Consider the following 20,338-nt stretch of genomic DNA (forward strand, 5'->3'; position numbering starts at 1 on the left):
ATTTTTTTGGGATTTTGGATTCTTTGGGATTTAGGGAATTTTTTGGGATTTGGGGCTGGGATTCTTTGGGATTTGGGGCATTTTTGGGGATTTCGAGCTGGGATTTGGGGGATTCTTTGGGATTTGGGGCTGGGATTTTTGGGATTTGGGGAATTTTTAGGGATTTGGGGCTGGGATTTTGGGGGTTTTGGGGGGGGGGTTTGGGATTTTGGATTCTTTGGGATTTGGGCTGGGATGTTTTGGGATTTGGGGGATTTTGGGGGGATTTTTTTGGGATTTGGGGGATTTTTTTGGGATTGGGGGGTTTTTGGGATTTGGGGCATTTTTTTGAGATTTGGGATTTTGAGCTGGGATTCTTTGGGATTTCAGGCTGGGATCCTTTGGGATTTGGGGCATTTTCGGGGATTTCACGCTGGGCTTTTTAGGATTTTTGGGATTTGGGGGCGGGACTGAGCAGATTTGTGGGATTTTTTTGGGATTTGGAGCAGTTTGGGATCATCCCTGCCCTCTGGCTGTCGTTGCAGGCGCAGGATTCGGGGTTTGTGGGATTTTTGGGGGATTTGGAGCAGTTTGGGATCACCCCTGCGCTCTGGCTGTCGTTGCAGGCGCAGGATTCGGGGTTTGTGGGATTTTTTTGGGATTTGGAGCAGTTTGGGATCATCCCTGCCCTCTGGCTGTCGTTGCAGGCGCAGGATTCGGGGTTTTGGGGCTCCCACCTGAACCGGGCCCCGAAAGCCCCCGGGGGGAGCCGGGCCCGGAGCCCCCGGGCGGGAATCACGGAGCTCTACGGGATGAGGCTCAAAGCCAGACTGGGAACGGCCGCCAAGGTGGGAACGAGGGAGGATCCCAAAAACTGGAGAACCCCAAAATCTGGGAGCCCAAAATCGGAGAATCCCAAAATTAGGGACCCCCAAAAATGGAGAATCCCAAAATTTGGGAGCCCCAAAAATGGAGAATCCCAAAATTAGGGAGCCCCAAAATTGGAGAATCCCGAAATTTGGGAGCCCCAAAATTGGAGAATCCCAAAAATGGAGAATCCCAAAATTTGGGAGCCCCAAAATTGGAGAATCCCAAAATTAGGGAGCCCAAAAACTGGAGAATCCTAAAATTAGGGACCTCAAAATTGGAGAATCCCAAAATTTGGGAGCCCCAAAATTGGAGAATCCCAAAATTTGGGAGCCTTGAAAATTGGAGACCCCAAAAATGGAGATTCCCAAAATCAGGGATCCCAAAATTGGAGAATCCCAAAATTAGGGACCCCCAAAAATGGAGAATCCCAAAATTAGGGAGCCCAAAATTGGAGAATCCCGAAATTTGGGAGCCCCAAAAATGGAGAATCCCAAAATTAGGGAGCCCCGAAATTGGAGAATCCCAAAATTTGGGAGCCCCAAAATGGAGAATCCCAAAATTAGGGAGCCCCAAAAATGGAGAATCCCGAAATTTGGGAGCCCCAAAATTTGGGAGCCCCAAATGGAGAATCCCAAAATTAGGGAGCCCCAAAAATGGAGAATCCCGAAATTTGGGAGCCCCAAAATTGGAGAATCCCGAAATCAGGGAGCCCCGAAAATGGAGAATCCCGAAATTTGGGAGCCCAAAAACTGGAGAATCCCAAAATTAGGGAGCCCCGAAATTGGAGAATCCCAAAATTTGGGAGCCTTGAAAATTGGAGAGCCCAAAAATGGAGATTCCCAAAATCAGGGAGCCCCAAAATTGGAGAATCCCGAAATTTGGGAGCCCCAAAATTGGAGAATCCCGAAATTTGGGAGCCCCAAAATTGGAGAATCCCGAAATTTGGGAGCCCAAAAACTGGAGAATCCCAAAATTAGGGAGCCCCGAAATTGGAGAATCCCAAAATTTGGGAGCCTTGAAAATTGGAGAGCCCAAAAATGGAGATTCCCAAAATCAGGGATCCCAAAATTGGAGAATCCCAAAATTAGGGACCCCCAAAAATGGAGAATCCCAAAATTTGGGAGCCCCAAAATTGGAGAATCCCGAAATTTGGGACCCCCAAAAATGGAGAATCCCGAAATTTGGGATCCCAAAAACTGGAGAACCCCAAAATCAGGGAGCCCCGAAATTGGAGAATCCCAAAAATGGAGAATCCCAAAATTTGGGAGCCCCAAAATTGGAGAATCCCAAAATTAGGGAGCCAAAAAGTTGGAGAATCCCAAAATTAGGGACCTCAAAATTGGAGAATCCCAAATTTGGGAGCCTTGAAAATTGGAGACCCCAAAAATGGAGATTCCCAAAATCAGGGACCCCAAAATTGGAGAATCCCAAAATTAGGGACCCCCAAAAATGGAGAATCCCAAAATTTGGGAGCCCCAAAAACTGGAGAACCCCAAAATCAGGGACCCCAAAAACTGGAGACCCCAAAAGCTGAGGAATCCCAAAATTTGGGATCCCAAAATCAGGGATCCCAAAAATGAGAGAACCCCAAAAACTGGAGATCCTAAATTTAGAGACCCCAAAATGGGAAAACTCCCAAAATCAGAAATCCCCAAAAATTGGAGAACCCCAAAATCAGGGATCCCAAAAATCAGAGACCTCAAAAATTGGGAATCCCAAAAATCAGAGACCCCAAAATCAGGGATCCCAAAAATCAGAGAAACCCAAAATTTGGGAGCCCTGAAAATCAGAGACCCCAAAAATGGAGAATCCCAAAAATTGGAGAATCCCAAAAATCAGAGACCCCAAAAGTTGGAGAATCCCAAAATTTGGGAGCCCTGAAAATTGGAGATCCTAAATTTAGAGACCCCAAAATGGGAAAAATCCCAAAATCAGAGACCCCAAAAGTTGGAGAACCCAAAATCAGGGATCCCAAAAATTGGAGACCCCAGAAAATTGGAGCATCCCAAAATCAGGGATCCCAAAATAAGAGAACCCCAAAAACTGGAGACCCCGAAAGTTGGAGGATCCCAAAAATTGGGAATCCCTAAAAATGGAGACCCCAAAAATTGGAGACCCCAAAATCAGAGACCCCAAAATTGGAGAATCCCAAAATTTGGGAGCCCTGAAAATTGGAAGATCCCAAAAATTGGGAATCCCAAAAGTTGGAGAATCCCAAAATTCAGAGAATCTCAAAATCTGGGGTCCCCAAAAATCAGAGACCCCAAAAGTTGGAGAATCCCAAAATCAGGGATCCCAAAAACTGGAGACCCCAAAATTTGGGATCCCTGAAAATTGGAAGACCCCAAAAGTTGGAGGATCCCAAAATTTAGAGACCCCCAAAACTGGAGAATTCCAAAATTTGGGAGCCCAAAATTGGAGAATCCCAAAATTTAGGAGCCTTGAAAATTGGAGACCCCAAAAATTTGGAATCCCAAAAATTGGAGAATCCCAAAATTAAGAGAATCCCAAAATCAGGGATCCCAAAATAAGAGAACCCCAAAAACTGGAGACCCCAAAAGTTGGAGGATCCCAAAATCAGGAATCCCTAAAATTGGAGACCCCAAAAATTGGAGACCCCAAAATCAGAGACTCCAAAAATGGAGAATCCCAAAATTTGGGAGCCCCGAAAATTGGAGACGCTAAATTTAGAGACCCCAAAATGGGAAAAATCCCAAAATCAGAGAGCCCAAAAGTTGGAGGATTCCAAAATCAGGGATCCCAAAAATTGGAGACCCCAAAAGCTGAGGAGTCCCAAAATTTGGGATCCCAAAAATTGGAGACCCCAAAATGGGAAAACTCCCAAAATCAGAAATCCCAAAAGGGGAAGAATCCCAAAAGGGGAAGAATCCCAAAATCAGAGACCCCAAAAGTTGGAGGATCCCAAAATCAGGAATCCCAAAAATTGGAGACCCCAAAATCAGAGACTCCAAAAATGGAGAATCCCAAAATTCGGAGAATCTCAAAATCTGGGATCCCCAAAAATCGGAGACACCAAAAGTTGGAGAATCCCAAAATTTGGGAGCCCTGAAAATTGGAGACCCCAAAAATGGAGAATCCCAAAATTCAGAGACCTCAAAAATTGGGAATCCCAAAAATAGGAGACCCCAAAATCAGGGATCCCAAAAATCAGAGAAACCCAAAATTTGGGAGCCCTGAAAATTGAAGACCCCAAAAATGGAGAATCCCAAAATTAGAGAACCCCAAAACTGGAGAATCCCGAAATCAGAGATCCCAAAAACAGAGACGCTAAATTTAGAGACCCCAAAATGGGAAAAATCCCAAAATCAGAGAGCCCAAAAGTTGGAGAATCCCAAAATCAGGGATCCCAAAAATTGGAGACCCCAAAAGCTGAGAAATCCCAAAAATCAGAGACCCCAAAAATCAGAGACCCCAAAAAATGGAGAATCCCAAAATTTAGAGACCCCAAAAACTGGAGACTCCAAAATGGGAAAAATCCCAAAATCAGGGATCCCAAAAATTTGAGACCCCAAAAATGGGGAATCCCAAAAATTGGGAATCCCAAAAATCAGAGAATCCCCAAAATTGGAGACCCCAAAAATGGAGAATCCCAAAATCAGGGATCCCAAAAATGGAGAATCCCAAAATTCAGAGAATCCCAAAAATCAGGGATCCCAAAAATTGGACCCCCCAAAAGTTGGAGGATCCCAAAAATCAGGGATCCCAAAGATTGGAGACCCCAAAAGCTGAGGAATCCCAAAATCTGGGATCCCAAAAATTTGAGACCCCAAAAGTTGGAGGATCCCAAAATCTGGAATCCCAAAAATTTGAGACCCCAAAATCAGAGAACCCCAAAACCTGGAGATCCTAAATTTAGAGATCCCAAAATGGGAAAAAATCCCAAAAATTGGAGAACCCCAAAATCAGGGATCCCAAAAATTGGAGAATCCCAAAAGCCGAGATCCCAAAAATCGGAGAATCCCAAAATCAGAGATCCCAAAAATTAGAGACCCCAAAAACTGGAGACCCCCAAAATCAGGAATCCCAAAAATTTGAGACCCCAAAAATCAGAGAACCCCAAAAACTGGAGATCCTAAATTTTGAGATCCCAAAATGGGAAAAAATCCCAAAAATTGGAGAACCCCAAAATCAGGAATCCCAAATATTGGAGACCCCAAAAACTGGAGACCCCAAAATGGGAAAAATCCCAAAATCAGGGATCCCAAAAATCAGAGAATCCCAAAATCAGAGACCCCAAAAATCGGAGACCCCAAAATCAGGGATCCCAAAAACTGGAGACCCGAAAAGCTGAGGAATCCCAAAATCAGAGATCCCAAAAACTGGAGACCCCAAAATCAAAGAACCCCAAAAACTGGAGATCCTAAATTTAGAGACCCTAAAATGGGAAAAATCCCAAAATCAGAGACCCCAAAAGGGGAAGAATCCCAAAATCAGGAATCCCAAAAATCGGAGACCCCAAAATTGGAGAATCCCAAAATCAGGGATCCCAAAAATCAGGGAAACCCAAAATTTGGGAGCCCTGAAAATCGGAGACCCCAAAAATGGAGAATCCAAAAAATGGAGAATCCCAAAAATTGGGAATCCTAAAAACTGGAGAATCCCAAAATCAGAGATCCCAAAAATTGGAGAATCCCAAAATCAGGGATCCCAAAAATTGGAGAATCCCAAAACCAGAGACCCCAATAATCAGAGAATCCCAAAATTTAGAGACCCCAAAAACTGGAGACTCCAAAATGGGAAAAATCCCAAAATCAGGGATCCCAAAAATTGGAGACCCCAAAATGGGAAAAATCCCAAAATCAGGGATCCCAAAAATCAGAGACCCCAAAATTTGAGACCCCAAAAATGGAGAATCCCAAAATCAGGGATCCCAAAATTGGAGAATCCCAAAATTCAGAGAATCCCAAAATCAGGGATCCCAAAAATTGGACCCCCCAAAAGTTGGAGGATCCCAAAAATCAGGGATCCCAAAAATTTGAGACCCCAAAAGCTGAGGAATCCCAAAATTGGAGACCCCAAAAGTTGGAGGATCCCAAAAAATCGGAGGCCCCAAAAATTAGAGAATCCCAAAATCAGAGACCCGAAAAATTGGAGAATCCCAAAATCAGGGATCCCAAAAATGGGAGAATCCCAAAATCAGGGATCCCAAAAATGGGAGAATCCCAAAAGTTGGAGAATCCAAAATCAGAGACCCCAAAAGCCGGATCCCCCAAATCCCCGTTAAATTTCGGATTTGCAATTCCAAAGGAGAAGAAAAATCGGGATTTTTTTTTCCCTCCAGGAGCCTCCTCTGACCCCAAATCCCCGGAGAACCCCGAAACCTCCCCGGGCCCATCCCACCCCGGAGCTCGGAGCCGAAACCCCCTCGGAAAATCCCGAAAAACCCGAGGATTCCCAAAAATCCCCCGAGCTGCTCCTTGCTCCCGGAACGGCCCCAAATCCCGATTTTTCCGACGTTGCCGAAAAATTCTGGCGGCTGCGGAGCCGCGTGGGCCGGACCCTGCGCTCGCTGGACCCCGCCTGGATCCGCAGGTGCCAGGAATTCCCGGAAAAACAGCCGGAATTCCGGGAATCCCTCGGGAATTCGGGGTTGAAACAGCGGGAATTCCAGGAATCAAGCCCCGAATCCCTTGGGAATTTCGGGAGGAAGCAGCGGGAATTCCGGGAATCCCTCGGGAATTCCAAGAGCAAGCAGCGGGAATTCCGGGAATCGAGCCCCGAATCCCTCGGGAATTCCGGGAGGAAGCAGCGGGAATTCCGGGAATTGGAGCCCGAATCCCTCGGGAATTCCGGGAGGCAGCAGCGGGAATTGGACCCCGCATCCCTTGGGAATTCGGGGTTGAAGCAGCGGGAATTCCGGGAATCGAGCCCCGAATCCCTCGGGAATACTGGGAGGAAGCAGCAGGAATTCCAGGAATCCCTCGGGAATTCGGAGAGGAAGCAGCGGGAATTCCGGGAATCGAGCCCCGAATCCCTCGGGAATTCCGGGAGGAAGCAGCAGGAATTGGATCCCAAATCCCTTGGGAATTTGGGGATGAAGCAGCGGGAATTCCGGGAATTGAGCCCCGAATCCCTCGGGAATACCGGGAGGAAGCAAACGGAATTGGACCCCAAATCCCTCGGGAATTTGGGGAGGAAGGAGGAGGAATTCCAGGAATCCCTCGGGAATTCGGGAAGGAAGCAGCAGGAATTCCAGGAATCCCTCGGGAATGCGGGGAGGAAGCAGCCGGAATTCCGGGAATTGGACCCCGAATCCCTTGGGAATTCCGAGAGGAAGCAAATGGAATCGGACCCCAAATCCCTCGGGAATTTGGGGAGGAAGGAGGAGGAATTCCAAGAATCCCTCGGGAATTTGGGGTTGAAACAGCAGGAATTCCGGGAATCGAGCCCCGAATCCCTCGGGAATTCCGGGAGGAAGCAGCGGGAATTCCAGGAATCGAGCCCCGAATCCCTCGGGAATTCCGGGAGGCAGCAGCAGGAATTCCGGGAATTGGAGCCCGAATCCCTCGGGAATTCCGGGAGGCAGCAGCGGGAATTGGACCCCGCATCCCTTGGGAATTCGGGGTTGAAGCAGCGGGAATTCCGGGAATCGAGCCCCGAATCCCTCGGGAATACCGGGAGGAAGCAGCAGGAATTCCGGGAATCCCTCGGGAATTCCGAGAGCAAGCAGCGGGAATTCCGGGAATCGAGCCCCGAATCCCTCGGGAATTCCGAGAGGAAGCAGCGGGAATTCCGGGAATCGGAGCCTGAATCCCTCGGGAATTTTGGGAGGAAGCAGCGGGAATTCCAGGAATCCCTCGGGAATTCGGGGTTGAAACAGCAGGAATTCTGGGAATCAAGCCCCAAATCCCTCGGGAATTCCGGGAGGAAACAGCGGGAATTCCGGGAATCGAGCCCCGAATCCCTCGGGAATTCCGAGAGGAAGCAGCGGGAATTCCAGGAATCGAGCCCCGAATCCCTCGGGAATTCCCAGAGGAAGCAGCGGGAATTCCGGGAATTGGAGCCCGAATCCCTCGGGAATTCCGGGAGGCAGCAGCGGGAATTGGACCCCGCATCCCTTGGGAATTCGGGGTTGAAGCAGCGGGAATTCCGGGAATCGAGCCCCGAATCCCTCGGGAATACTGGGAGGAAGCAGCAGGAATTCCAGGAATCCCTCGGGAATTCGGAGAGGAAGCACCAGGAATTCCGGGAATTGAGCCCTGAATCCCTCGGGAATTCCGAGAGGAAGCAGCAGGAATTGGACCCCGAATCCCTCGGGAATTTGGGGATGAAGCAGCGGGAATTCCAGGAATTGGACCCCGAATCCCTTGGGAATTTGGGAAGAAAGCAGCAGGAATTCCAGGAATCCCTCGGGAATTCGGGGATGAAGCAGCAGGAATTCCGGGAATCGAGCCCCAAATCCCTCGGGAATTCCGGGAGGAAACAGCGGGAATTCCGGGAATCGAGCCCCGAATCCCTCGGGAATTCCGGGAGGAAGCAAATGGAATTGGATCCCAAATCCCTCGGGAATTTGGGGATGAAGCAGCGGGAATTCCGGGAATTGGAGCCCGAATCCCTCGGGAATTCAGGGAGGAAGCAGCAGGAATTCCAGGAATTGGAGCCCGAATCCCTTTGGAATTCCGGGTTGAAGCAGCAGGAATTCCGGGAATCCCTCGGGAATTCGGGGAGGAAGCAGCAGGAATTCCGGGAATCCCTCGTGAATTCGGGAAGGAAGCGGCCCCGGGACGCCGCCGGAGCCGCCGGAGCTCCGGCCAAGCTCCGCAGAGGCTCCGAGCCCGGAATTCCGGGGCCGAGGCCGCGCCGGGAGGAGGAGGAGGAAGAGGAGGAAGAGGAAGAGGAAACCCCCAAAGCCGCGCGCAGGGCTCGGTAATTCCTGGGATTTTCCGCTTTTTTCCAGCTTTTCCTGATTTTTCCCTGCCTATTTTCCAGTCTTTCCTCAGTTTCTCTTGCCTTTTCCCCCATTTTTCCTGGCTTTTCCCATTTTTCCCAGCTTTTTCCCCAACTCCTTCCCATTTTTTCCCACTTTTTTCCCATTTTTTCCCACTTTTTTCCCAGCTTTTCCCCCCTTTTTCCCATTTTTCCCACTGTTTTCCCATTTTCCCCTGCCTTTTATACACCTTTCCTGCCTTTTTCCTGCCATTTTCCCATTTTCCCAGCTTTTTCCCCACCTTCTTCCCATTTTCCCCCACCTTTTCCCACCTTTTTTCCAGCTTTTCCTGCATTTTCCAGCTTTTCCCACCTTTTTCCCATTTTTCTGCCTTTTTTCCACCTTTTCCCACCTTTTTTCCCATTTTTCCAGCCTTTTTCCCACCCTCTTCCCATTTTCCCACCTTTTCCCACTTTTTTCCCAGCTTTTCCCCCCTTTTTCCCATTTTTCTGCCTTTTTTCCCTTCTCCCCTGCCTTTTATCCACCTTTTCCTGCCTTTTTCCTGCCATTTTCCCATTTTTCCCAGCTTTTTTCCTACCTTCTTCCCATTTTTCACCACCTTTTCCCACTTTTTTTCCCCACCTTTTCCTCCTTTTTCCCATTTTTTCTTTTTCCCAATTTTCCCAGTTTTCTTTCCACCTTTTCCCTCCTTTTTCCCAGCTTTTCCCACCTTTTTCCCATTTTTCTGCCTTTTTTCCCATTTTCCCCAGCTTCTTCCTGCCTTTTCCCACCTTTTTCCCATTTTTCCCTCCTTTTTCTACCTTTTCCTGCCTTTTTCCCAGCTTTTTCCCACCTTCTTCCCATTTTTCACCGCCTTTTCCCACTTTTTTTCCCATTTTCCCCACCTCTTCCCACCTTTTTTCCCATTTTTTCTGGCTTTCTTCCCATTTTCCCCCACCTTTTTCCAGCTTTTCCCACTTTTTTCCCAAATTTTCCCATTTTCCTGCCTTTTTTTCCCAGCTTTTTTCCCACCTTCTTCCCATTTTCCCCACCTTTTCCCACCTTTTTCCCATTTTTCTGCCTTTTTTCCAGCTTTTCCCACCTTTTTTCCCATTTTTCCAGCCTTTTTCCCACCCTCTTCCCATTTTCCCCCCACCTTTTCCCAGCTTTTCCCACTTTTCCCCCAGCTTTTTTCCCACCTTCTTCCCATTTTTCCCACCTTTTTCTACATTTTCCCACCTTTTTTCCACCTTTTCCCACCTTTTTTCCCATTTTTCCCTGCTTTTTTCCCTACCTTCTTCCCATTTTTCCCACGTTTTCCCACCTTTTTTCCCATTTTTCCTGGCATTCTCCCATTTTCCCCAGCATTTTTCCTACCTTTTTCCCAATTTTCCCAGTTTTCTTCCACCTTTTCCCTCCTTTTTTCCAGCTTTTCCCGCCTTTTTCCCAATTTTTTTCTGGCTTTTTTCCCATTTTCCCCACCTTCTTCCCGCCTTTTTCCCATTTTTCTGCCTTTTTTCCCACTTTTTTTCCCAGATTTTCTCACCTGTTTCCCATTTTCCCTGGCTTTTTCCCATTTTCCCCAGCATTTTTCCCACCTTTTTCCCAATTTTTCTGGATTTTTTCCACCTTTTCCCACCTTTTTCCCATTTTTTTTCTGGCTTTTTTCCCATTTTCCCCACCTTCTTCCCGCCTTTTTCCCATTTTTCTGCCTTTTTTCCAGCTTTTCCCACCTTTTTTCCCATTTTTCCAGCCTTTTTCCCACCCTCTTCCCATTTTCCCCCACCTTTTCCCAGCTTTTCCCACTTTTCCCCCAGCTTTTTTCCCCCTTTTTTCCACCTTTTCCCACCTTTTTTCCCATTTTTCCCTGCTTTTTTCCTACCTTCTTCCCATTTTTCACCACGTTTTCCCACTTTTTTCCCATTTTTCCTGGCATTCTCCCATTTTCCCCAGCATTTTTCCTACCTTTTTCCCAATTTTCCCAGTTTTCTTCCACCTTTTCCCTCCTTTTTTCCAGCTTTTCCCGCCTTTTTCCCATTTTTTTTCTGGCTTTTTTCCCATTTTCCCCACCTTCCCACCTTTTTCCCATTTTTCTGCCTTTTTTCCCACTTTTTTTCCCAGATTTTCTCACCTTTTTCCCATTTTCCCTGGCTTTTTCCCATTTTCCCCAGCATTTTTCCCACCTTTTTCCCAATTTTTCTGGTTTTTTTCCACCTTTTCCCATCTTTTTCCCATTTTTTCGGGTTTTTTTCCCATTTTCCCCAGCTTCTTCCCGCCTTTTCCCACCTTTTTACCCATTTTTCCTGGCTTTTTCCACCTTTTCCTGCCTTTTTTCCCAGCTTTTTTCCCACCTTCTTCCCATTTTTCACCGCCTTTTCCCACCTTTTTTCCCATTTTTCCTGGCTTTTTCCCACCTTTTTCCCATTTTTTCTGGCTTTTTCCCATTTTCCCAGCCTTTTTTCCACCTTTTCCCACCTTTTTTCCCACGCTCTTCCCATTTTTCCCAGCTTTTCCCACCTTTTTCCCATTTTTTCTGCCTTTTTTCCAGCTTTTCCCAGCTTTTTTCCCATTTTCCCAGCTTTTTACTCACCCTCTTCCCATTTCCCCCCACCTTTTCCCAGCTTTTCCCACTTTTTCCCAGCTTTTTTCCCACCTTCTTCCCATTTTTCCCACCTTTTCCCACGTTTTTTCCTGCTTTTCCAGCTTTTTCCAGCTTTTTCCAGCTTTTTTCCACCTTCTTCCCATTTTTCACCACCTTTTCCCACCTTTTTCCCACCTTTTCTCTCCTTTTTCCCATTTTTCTGCCTTTTTTCCCATTTTCCCTGCCTTTTCTCCAGCTCTTTCTGCCTTTTTCCAATTTTTCCCCAAAATTAAAGACCCCAAAATCCCAGAACCCCAAAAATCAGAACCCCAAAATCCCAAAAAGCTGCAAACCCCAAAAACCAGAAACCCAAAATTCAAGACCCCAAAATAAAAAAAAATCCCCAAAATCTGAGAGCCCTGAAATCCCAAATATCCCAGAACCCCAAAATCAAAGAAACCCCAAAAATCTGAAAAATCTCCAAAAACCAAAACAGCAAAAACAAAAAAAAAATCCCAAAAATCTGAAAAACCCCCCAAAACCAGAACCCCAAAATCCAAAAAATCCCAAAAATCCGAGAAGCACAAAATCAGAGACCCCAAAATAAAAAAATTCCAAATTTCGAGACCCCAAAATCCCAAAAACCCAAAATAAAAGATCCTAAAATCAGAAAAACCCCAAAAACCTGGCGACCCCAAAAGCCAGAAACCCAAAATTAAAGGCTCCAAGAGCAGAAAAATCCCAAAAATGAGAAGCCCAAAATTAAAAACCCCAAAATCCCAGAACCCCAAAAATCAGAACCCCAAAATCCCAAAAACCAGAATCCCAAAATTCAAGACCCCAAAATAAAAAATCCCCAAAATCTGAGAGCCCTGAAATCCCAAATATCCCAGAACCCCAAAATCAAAGAAATCCCAAAAATCTGAAAAATCTCCCAAAACCAGAACCCCAAAATCCAAACAAATCCCAAAATCCGAGAACCACAAAATCAGAGACCCCAAAATTCGAGACCCCAAAACCCCAAAAACCCAAAATAAAAGATCCTAAAATCAGAAAAACCCCAAAAACCTGGCGACTCCAAAAGCCAGAAACCTAAAATTAAAGGCTCCAAGAGCAGAAAAATCCCAAAAATGAGAAGCCCAAAATTAAAAACCCCAAAATCCCAGAACCCCAAAAATCAGAACCCCAAAATCCCAAAAACCAGAAACCCAAAATTCAAGACCCCAAAAAAAATCCCCAAAATCTGAGAACCCTGAAACCCCAAATATCCCAGAACCCCAAAATCAAAGAAATCCCAAAAATCTGAAAAATCCCCAAAAACCAGAACCCCCAATCCAAAAAATCCCAAAAATCCGAGAACCCCAAAATTAAAGATCCCAAAAACTGCAAACCCTAAAAACCAGAAACCCAAAATTAAAGACCCCAAAATGTGAAAAATCCCAAAAATCTGAGAACCCAAAAATCCCGGAACCCCAAAATCCAAAAAATCCCAAAAATCCGAGAAGCACAAAATCAGAGACCCCAAAATTCGAGACCCCAAAATCCCAAAAACCCAAAATTCCAAAAACCCAAAATAAAAAACCCTAAAATCAGAAAAACCCCAAAAATCTGAAAAATCCCCAAAAACCGGAACCCCAAAATCCAAAAAAATCCCAAAAAATCTGAAAAGCCCCCCAAAACCAGAACCCCAAAATCCAAAAAAATCCCAAAAATCTGAAAAACCCCCAAAACCAGAACCCCAAAATCCAAAAAATCCCAAAAATCTGAGAACCCAAAAATCCCGGAATCCCAAAATCCAAAAAATCCCAAAAGTCCGAGAACCACAAAATCCGAGAACCACAAAATCCCAAAAACCCAAAATTCCAAAAACCCAAAATAAAAAACCCTAAAATCAGAAAAACCCCCAAAATCTGAAAAATCCCCCAAAACCGGAACCCCAAAATCCAAAAAAATCCCAAAAATCTGAAAAACCCCCCAAAACCAGAACCCCAAAATCCCAAAAATCTGAGAACCCAAAAATCCCGGAATCCCAAAATCCAAAAAATCCCAAAAATCCGAGAACCACAAAATCAGAGACCCCAAAATCCCAAAAACCCAAAATTCCAAAAACCCAAAATAAAAAACCCTAAAATCAGAAAAACCCCAAAAATCTGAAAAATCCCCAAAAACCGGAACCCCAAAATCCAAAAAAATCCCAAAAATCTGAAAAAACCCCCAAAACCAGAACCCCAAAATCCCAAAAATCCGAGAACCGCAAAATCAAAGACCTCAAAATTTGAGACCCTCAGAATTAAAAAAATAAAAAAATCCGAGAACTCAAAAAAATCCCCAAAATTAAAGACCCCAAAATCCACAAATCCCAAAAATCCGCATCCCAAAAATCCCTTTTTTTCCCCAATTTTTCCGATTTTCCCGCCTTTTTTAATCCCCTCAGAGCCCCGGCCCGGAACCGCGGCAATTTCGTCCGCCTCAACCTGAAGAGAAAAACGTATACCCGCGGATCCCAGAAGGGAAAATTCCTCCGGAAACAGGTCAGAATTCCCAATTTTTTTTATTTTTGGGAATTCCCGGCCTCTCCCCTGCTGGAATTTTGGGATTTGGGATTTTTTTGGGGTTTTTTTCCCTCAGGTTTGGAAGCAGAAATGGAGAAAAAAGTTCGGGGGCGGAGGCGATCTCTGTTTCCGGTGCGGCGGGAAAGGGCACTGGGCTTCGGAATGCCCCGGTGAGCGCGGCGGTTTGGGGATTTCTGAGGGGATTTTTGGGATTTTTGAGGGAATTTTGAGATTTCTGAGGGGTTTTTGAGGAGATTTTGGGATTTCTGAGGGATTTTTGGGGTTTTTGAGGGAATTTGAGGGAATTTTTGGGATCTCTGAGGGGAATTTTTGCGGGTTTTGAGGGTTTCTTGAGATTTCTGAGGGAATTTTGGGGGGGTTTTGAGCGAATTTTGGGATTTCTGAGGGGATTTTTGGGATATCTGAGGGAATTTTGAGATTCTGAGGGGGTTTTTGGGGTTTTTGAGGGAATTTTGGTATTTCTGAGGGGATTCTGGGGTTTTTGAAGAAATTTTGAGATTTCTGTGGGGATTTTTGGAGGTTTAGTGAGGAAAATTTTGAGATTTTCTGAGGGGATTTTTGGGGTTTTTGAGGAGATTTTGGGATTTCTGACGGATTTTTGGGGGTTTTGAGGGGATTTTTTGGGGTTTTGAGGGAATTTTTGGGATTTCTGAGGGGATTTTTGAGGAAATTTTGGGATTTCTGAGGGGATTTTTGGGGTTTTTGAGGGAATTGTTGAGATTTCTGAGGGGATTTGGGGGGGTTTGAGGGAATTTTGGGATTTTTGAGGAAATTTTGGGTTTTTGGAGAATATTTTGGGATTTCTGAGAGGATTTTGGGGATTTCTGAGGGGAATTTTGGGATTTCTCAGGGGATTTTGGGGGTTTTTGAGGGAATTTTGGGATTTCTGAGGGGAATTTTGGGGTTTTTGAGGGAATTGTTGAGATTTCTGAGGGGATTTTTGGGGTTTTTGAGGAAATTTTGTGATTTTTGCGGGGGTTTTTGGGTGTTTTGAGGGGATTTTGAGATTTCTGAGGGATTTTGGGGGTTTTGAGGGAATTTTGAGATTTCTGAGGGTTTTTAAGGGGTTTTGAGGGAATTATTGGGATTTCTGAGGGGATTTTTGGGGGTTTTGAGCGAATTTTGGAATTCCTGAGGGGATTTTTGAGGTTTTTGAGGAAATTTTGGGATTTCTGAGGGGATTTTGTGGTTTTTGAGGGAATTGTTGAGATTTCTGAGGGGGTTTTGTGGGTTTTTGAGGAAATTTTGGGATTTCTGAGGGAATTTTTGGGATAAAACAGTGGGAAAAGTGTGAGGGAGGTTCTTTTCCATCGGTTTTTTTGGGAATTCTGCTCACAGGGAAGGATTTGGGATCATTCCCTCAAGAAATTCCCAAGGATGAAGAGCAGGTGCTTCTCACTCTGGAAGAAATGGCCCAAAGAACCAACGGAGATTTTATTCCAGAAATTCCCGGTGAGAAATTGATTTATGGAATTCCTGCCTTTTCTCAGGGAAGGGGTGGGAAACGAGGGGGTTTGGATTCAAAAATTAGGATTTTAGCTCCAAAATTTGGGATTCGGGTGTCAAAAATTGGGGTTTGAGCCTTAAAATTTGGGATTTTGGCCACTAAAAATGTGGGGTTTTCATCTAAAAGTTGGAATTTTGGCCTCAAAAATCAGTATTTAGACTTTATAATTGGGAATTTTGCCTCAAAAATGGGGATTTGGGCCTTAAAATTGGGATTTGGGCCTCAGAAATGTGGGATTTGGACATTCAAATGGGATTTTGACATCAGAAATATGGATTTGGGCCTTTAAATTGGAATTTTGGCCTCAAAAACTGGGATTTGGATGTTAAAATTGGGGTTTCAGCCTCAAAAATAGGCATTTGGACGTTTAAATTGGGATTTCAGCCTCAAAAATTAGGATTCTAACCTTAAAACTGGAATATTGACCTCAAAAATTGGGGTTTGGATGGTAAACTTGGAATTTGGGCCTCAAGAATTGGAATTTGGGCTTTAAAATTGGGATTTTTGCCTCAGAAATGTGGGGGTTTTTTTAATTCTCAAGAAATGTGAGGGTTGATCCTAAAAAAACAGGATTTGGGATCTTAAAAAAATGTGGGATTTGGCCCTAAAAATGAAATTTTAGACCCTAAAAGTGGTATCTTTTTCCCTAAAAATTTGGGTTGGATCCTAAAAAGGGAAACTTTAACCCTAAAAATGAGGAATTTTCCCCCAGGAAATCCAAGTTTGTGTCCTAAAAATCGGATTTTTCTGCCTAAAAGCTGAGGTTGGATCCTAAAAATGTGGATTTCCCCTCTGCAAACATGGGAGTTGTCCCCAAAAACGACATTTGAGGGTTTAAAAATTCACTTTTCTTCCCCTAAAAACCTGAAATTTTCCTCCTAAAATCCCGATTTTTTCCCTTTTTCCCTCCAGATGGATCCGCCACGGAAAATTCCCAGCTCCCCTCAACTTCCCTGGATTTCCCTCAGCTGGAATTCTCCCCCCCACCCCCCATGGATCCCCTTTACCCCCCAAACCCCGACGGGACCATCCCAGGTAAATCCCACAGCAAACCCACAAAAAAAACCCTGGAAAAACCCCGGGAAAATTCCACATTTCTCCTCTTGAATCCCACAGATCCTCCGGAGGAAGTCCTGGAAGCTCTGAGAATTTTGGGATACGATTCCTTCCGCCCGGGCCAGGCTGAGGCCATCATGAGGGTCCTTTCCGGTTCGATTTTCCCGCCTTTTTTTCCCTCTTGCCCTTTTTTTTCTTGCCATTTTCCTGCTCTTTTTCCTGCCCTTTTCCCCTCCGTTTTTTTCCCCACCCGTTTTTTTCCGGGTCTTTTTCCTTCCATTTTTTCTGCTCTTTCCTCCCACTCTTTTTTTTTTCCCACTCTTTTATCCCCACCCTTTTTTCCCCCTGCTTTTTTCCTGCCCCTTTTCCCCCCTCTTCTTTCCCCACCCTTTTTTTATTCCCCACCCTTTTTCCCTGCTCTTTTTCCCCCTTCTCCATTTTTCCTTTTCTTTTCCTTTTTCTTTCCTTTTTTCTTTCCATTTCCCCACTCTTTTTTCTTGTCCCTTCCCCCCCCTTTTTCCCTCCTTTTTTCCCCGTCTCCTTTTCCCCCTCCATTTTTCCTGCCCTTTTTTCTTTCCATTTTTCCACTCCTTTTTCTTGCCCCTTTTTTCCTCTCCTTTTTTCCTTCCCCTTTTCCTCTCTCTTTATCTCCTGTTCTTTTTTCCTGCCTTTTCTTCCCCTGCCCTTTTCCCCTCAGTTTTTTCCGCCATTTTTCCTGCCCTTTTTTCTCATCCTTTTTCCCACTCTTTTTCCCCACCCTTTTCTCTCCATTTTCCCACCTTTTTTCCCCCCCACCCTTTTCCCCCTTTCTTTTTTCCTGCTCCTTTTCCTGTCCTTTTTCCCCACCCTTTTTCCCCACATTTCCCCTCAGTTTTTCCTGCTTTTTCCCCACATTTTCCCTGTTTCTCTTGCCCTTTTCCCTGCCCCTTTCCCCTCACTTTTTCCCTATTTTTCCCTCCTTTTCCCCACTTTTCCCCTCAGTTTTTCCTCTCCTTTTCCCCTCTCCCAACATCCCAAAATTCCCATTTTTCCCCAGGAATCTCCACGCTGCTGCTGCTGCCCATGGGCTCAGGCAAATCCCTCTGTTACCAACTCCCCACCATTTTCTTCTCTTTTTTTCCCCTCTCTTTTTTTCCCTGTGTTTTTTCCTACTCTTTTCCCCTCCGTTTTTCCGGCTCTTTTATCCTGCCCTTTTCCCCCACACTTTTCCCCTCAGTTTTTCCCTATTTTTCCCCACATTTCCCCTCAGTTTTTCCTGCCTTCCCCCCCACATTTTCCCTGTTTCTCCCGCCCTTTCCCCCTCAGTTTTTCCTTGTTTTCCCACCCTTTCCCCCACCTTTCCCCTCAGTTTTTCCTGCCCTTTTTCACACATTTCCCCTCAGATTTTCCTGCTTTTTTCCCCTCTCCCCCTCAGTTTTTCCTCCCCTTTTCCCCTCTCCCAGCATCCCAAAATTCCCATTTTTCCCCAGGAATCTCCACGCTGCTGCTCCTGCCCACGGGCTCAGGCAAATCCCTCTGTTACCAACTCCCCACCATTTTCCCCACTCTTTTTTCTCCTTTCCTTTTCCTCCTCTCTTTTTCCCTGTTTTTTTCCCCACATTTCCCCTCAGTTTCCCCCCCCTTTTCTCTCTCCCAGCATCCCAAAATTCCCATTTTTCCCCAGGAATCTCCACGCTGCTGCTGCTGCCCACGGGCTCAGGCAAATCCCTCTGCTACCAACTCCCCACCATTTTCTTCTCTCTTTATTCTCCTTTCTTTTTTCTCCTCTCTTTTTTCCCTGCTTTTTTTTCCCTGCTTTTTTCCCCACATTTCCCCTCAGTTTTTCCTGCTTTTTCCCTCCATTTTCCCTGTTTCTCTTGCCCTTTTCCCTGCCCCTTTTCCTTCAGTTTTTCCCTATTTTTCCCTCCTTTTCCCCACTTTTCCCCTCAGTTTTCCACCCTTTTCCCCTCAGTTTTTCCCACCCTTTTCCCACATTTTCCCCTCTGTTTTTCCCACACTTTCCCCTCACTAGTTTCCCTACCCTTTTCCCTCAGTTTTTCCTTGTTTTTCCTGCCCTCTCCGACACATTTTTCCTCAGTTTTTCCTGCCCTTTTTCCCCCCTTCGACCTCATTTTTCCTGCCTTTTCCCCTTGGTTTTTCCTTGTTTTTCCCGCCCTTTCCCACATATTTTCCCTCAGTTTTTTCTGCCCTTTTTCCCCTCTTCAACCTCATTTTTCCTGCCCTTTTCCCCTTGGTTTTTCCCTCCTTTTCCCCTCAGTTTTCCCCCCCTTTTCCCCTCTCCCAGCATCCCAAAATTCCCATTTTTCCCCAGGAATCTCCACGCTGCTGCTGCTGCCCACGGGCTCAGGCAAATCCCTCTGCTTCCAACTCCCCACCATTTTCTTCTCTCTTTTTTCCCCTCTCTTTTTTCCCCCTGTGTTTTTTCCTACTCTTTTCCCCTCCGTTTTTCCTGCTCTTTTATCCTGCCCTTTTCCCCCACACTTTTCCCCTCAGTTTTTCCCTATTTTTCCCCACATTTCCCCTCAGTTTTTCCTGCCTTCCCCCCCACATTTTCCCTGTTTCTCCCGCCCTTTCCCCCTCAGTTTTTCCTTGTTTTCCCACCCTTTCCCCCACCTTTCCTCTCAGTTTTTCCTGCCCTTTTTCACACATTTCCCCTCAGATTTTCCTGCTTTTTTCCCCTCTCCCCCTCAGATTTTCCTGCTTTTTTCCCCTCTCCCCCTCAGTTTTTCCACCCTTTTCCCCTCAGTTTTTCCCTCCTTTTCCCCTCAGTTTCGCCCCCCCCTTTTCCCTCTCCCAACATCCCAAAATTCCCATTTTTCCCCAGGAATCTCCACGCTGCTGCTGCTGCCCACGGGCTCGGGCAAATCCCTCTGCTACCAACTCCCCGCCTTCCTCTACCACCGCCGTTCCCGCTGCATCTCCCTCGTCATCTCCCCGCTCGTCTCCCTCATGGACGACCAGGTATTCCCACCATTCCCGTTTTTTTTTGGGATATTTCCCCTCAGAAAATCCCCAAAAAATAAAACAAACCCGGAATATTCCCACTCCCAGGTTTCCGGCCTCCCCTCACCCCTCAAAGCCGTCTGCATCCACTCCAACCTCACCCAATCCCAGCGCGAAGCAGCCATAAAAAAAGTGAGTAAAATTCCCTAAATTCCCACTTTTCCCTTAAAAGAATCCGGAATAATCCCGATTTCCCACCAGGTCAGGAGCGGCCAAGCCCAAATCCTGCTAGTTTCCCCGGAATCTGTGACGGGATCGGGATTTTTTTGCCGCCTTTTCCGCCATTTCCCTCCCGTGGCTTTCGCCTGCCTGGATGAAGCTCATTGCATCTCCCAATGGTCCCACAACTTCCGACCCGCTTACCTCAGGGTCTGCAAGGTGGGAAAAACCCCCAAAAAACCTCGGAAAATCCCAAGAAAAATCCCAGAAAACCCAGGTTTTATTCCCAAAACTCCAGGTTCTCCGGGAGCGTTTGGGCGTTCGGTGCTTCCTGGGCCTCACAGCCACGGCCACGATGGCCACGGTTCGGGACGTGGCCGAACATTTGGGGATTCCGGACGGAAAATCTGTGGTCGGCGGCTTCGGGATTCCCGAAAATCTGCGGCTCTCGGTGTCCGTGGAGGCCGACCAGGATCGGGTGGGTTTGGATTTGGGGTCGGGTTTGGGAGATTTTTAGGGAAAATCCACATTTTTAGGGCTTCAAATTTCATTTTTTGTGATAAAATCCACATTTCCTGAGGGAAAATCCCCATTTTTAGGGCTTAAAAAGTGATTTTTTGATATTATTCCTGTGTTTTCTGAGAGAAAATCCCCATTTATAGGACCTAAAAATGCATTTTTGGGATCAATCCCACTTTTTCTGAGGGAAAATCCTCATTTTT

At 45.9% G+C, this 20,338-nt stretch overlaps 1 protein-coding gene across 1 annotated transcript in view; it reads left to right on the forward strand.

Annotated features, from left to right (window-relative positions):
- The first annotated feature begins 688 nt into the window (after nt 1–688).
- CPSF1 (cleavage and polyadenylation specific factor 1) overlaps nt 689–20,338 on the forward strand; it is a 62,667-nt gene continuing 43,017 nt past the window's right edge. The window contains exons 1-12 of the mRNA XM_038126944.1: nt 689–827; nt 6,152–6,867; nt 6,961–8,736; nt 13,753–13,849; nt 13,947–14,040; nt 15,230–15,343; nt 16,311–16,433; nt 16,515–16,607; nt 19,279–19,415; nt 19,506–19,589; nt 19,659–19,835; nt 19,915–20,094. Coding sequence (XP_037982872.1) covers nt 792–827; nt 6,152–6,867; nt 6,961–8,736; nt 13,753–13,849; nt 13,947–14,040; nt 15,230–15,343; nt 16,311–16,433; nt 16,515–16,607; nt 19,279–19,415; nt 19,506–19,589; nt 19,659–19,835; nt 19,915–20,094 — 3,627 coding nt within the window. The 5' untranslated portion in view covers nt 689–791. The remainder of the gene's footprint in view (nt 828–6,151; nt 6,868–6,960; nt 8,737–13,752; nt 13,850–13,946; nt 14,041–15,229; nt 15,344–16,310; nt 16,434–16,514; nt 16,608–19,278; nt 19,416–19,505; nt 19,590–19,658; nt 19,836–19,914; nt 20,095–20,338) is intronic.

Source organism: Motacilla alba, chromosome 2, assembly GCF_015832195.1.
Source record: "Motacilla alba alba isolate MOTALB_02 chromosome 2, Motacilla_alba_V1.0_pri, whole genome shotgun sequence".
In the NCBI taxonomy this organism is placed as follows: Eukaryota; Metazoa; Chordata; class Aves; order Passeriformes; family Motacillidae; genus Motacilla; species Motacilla alba.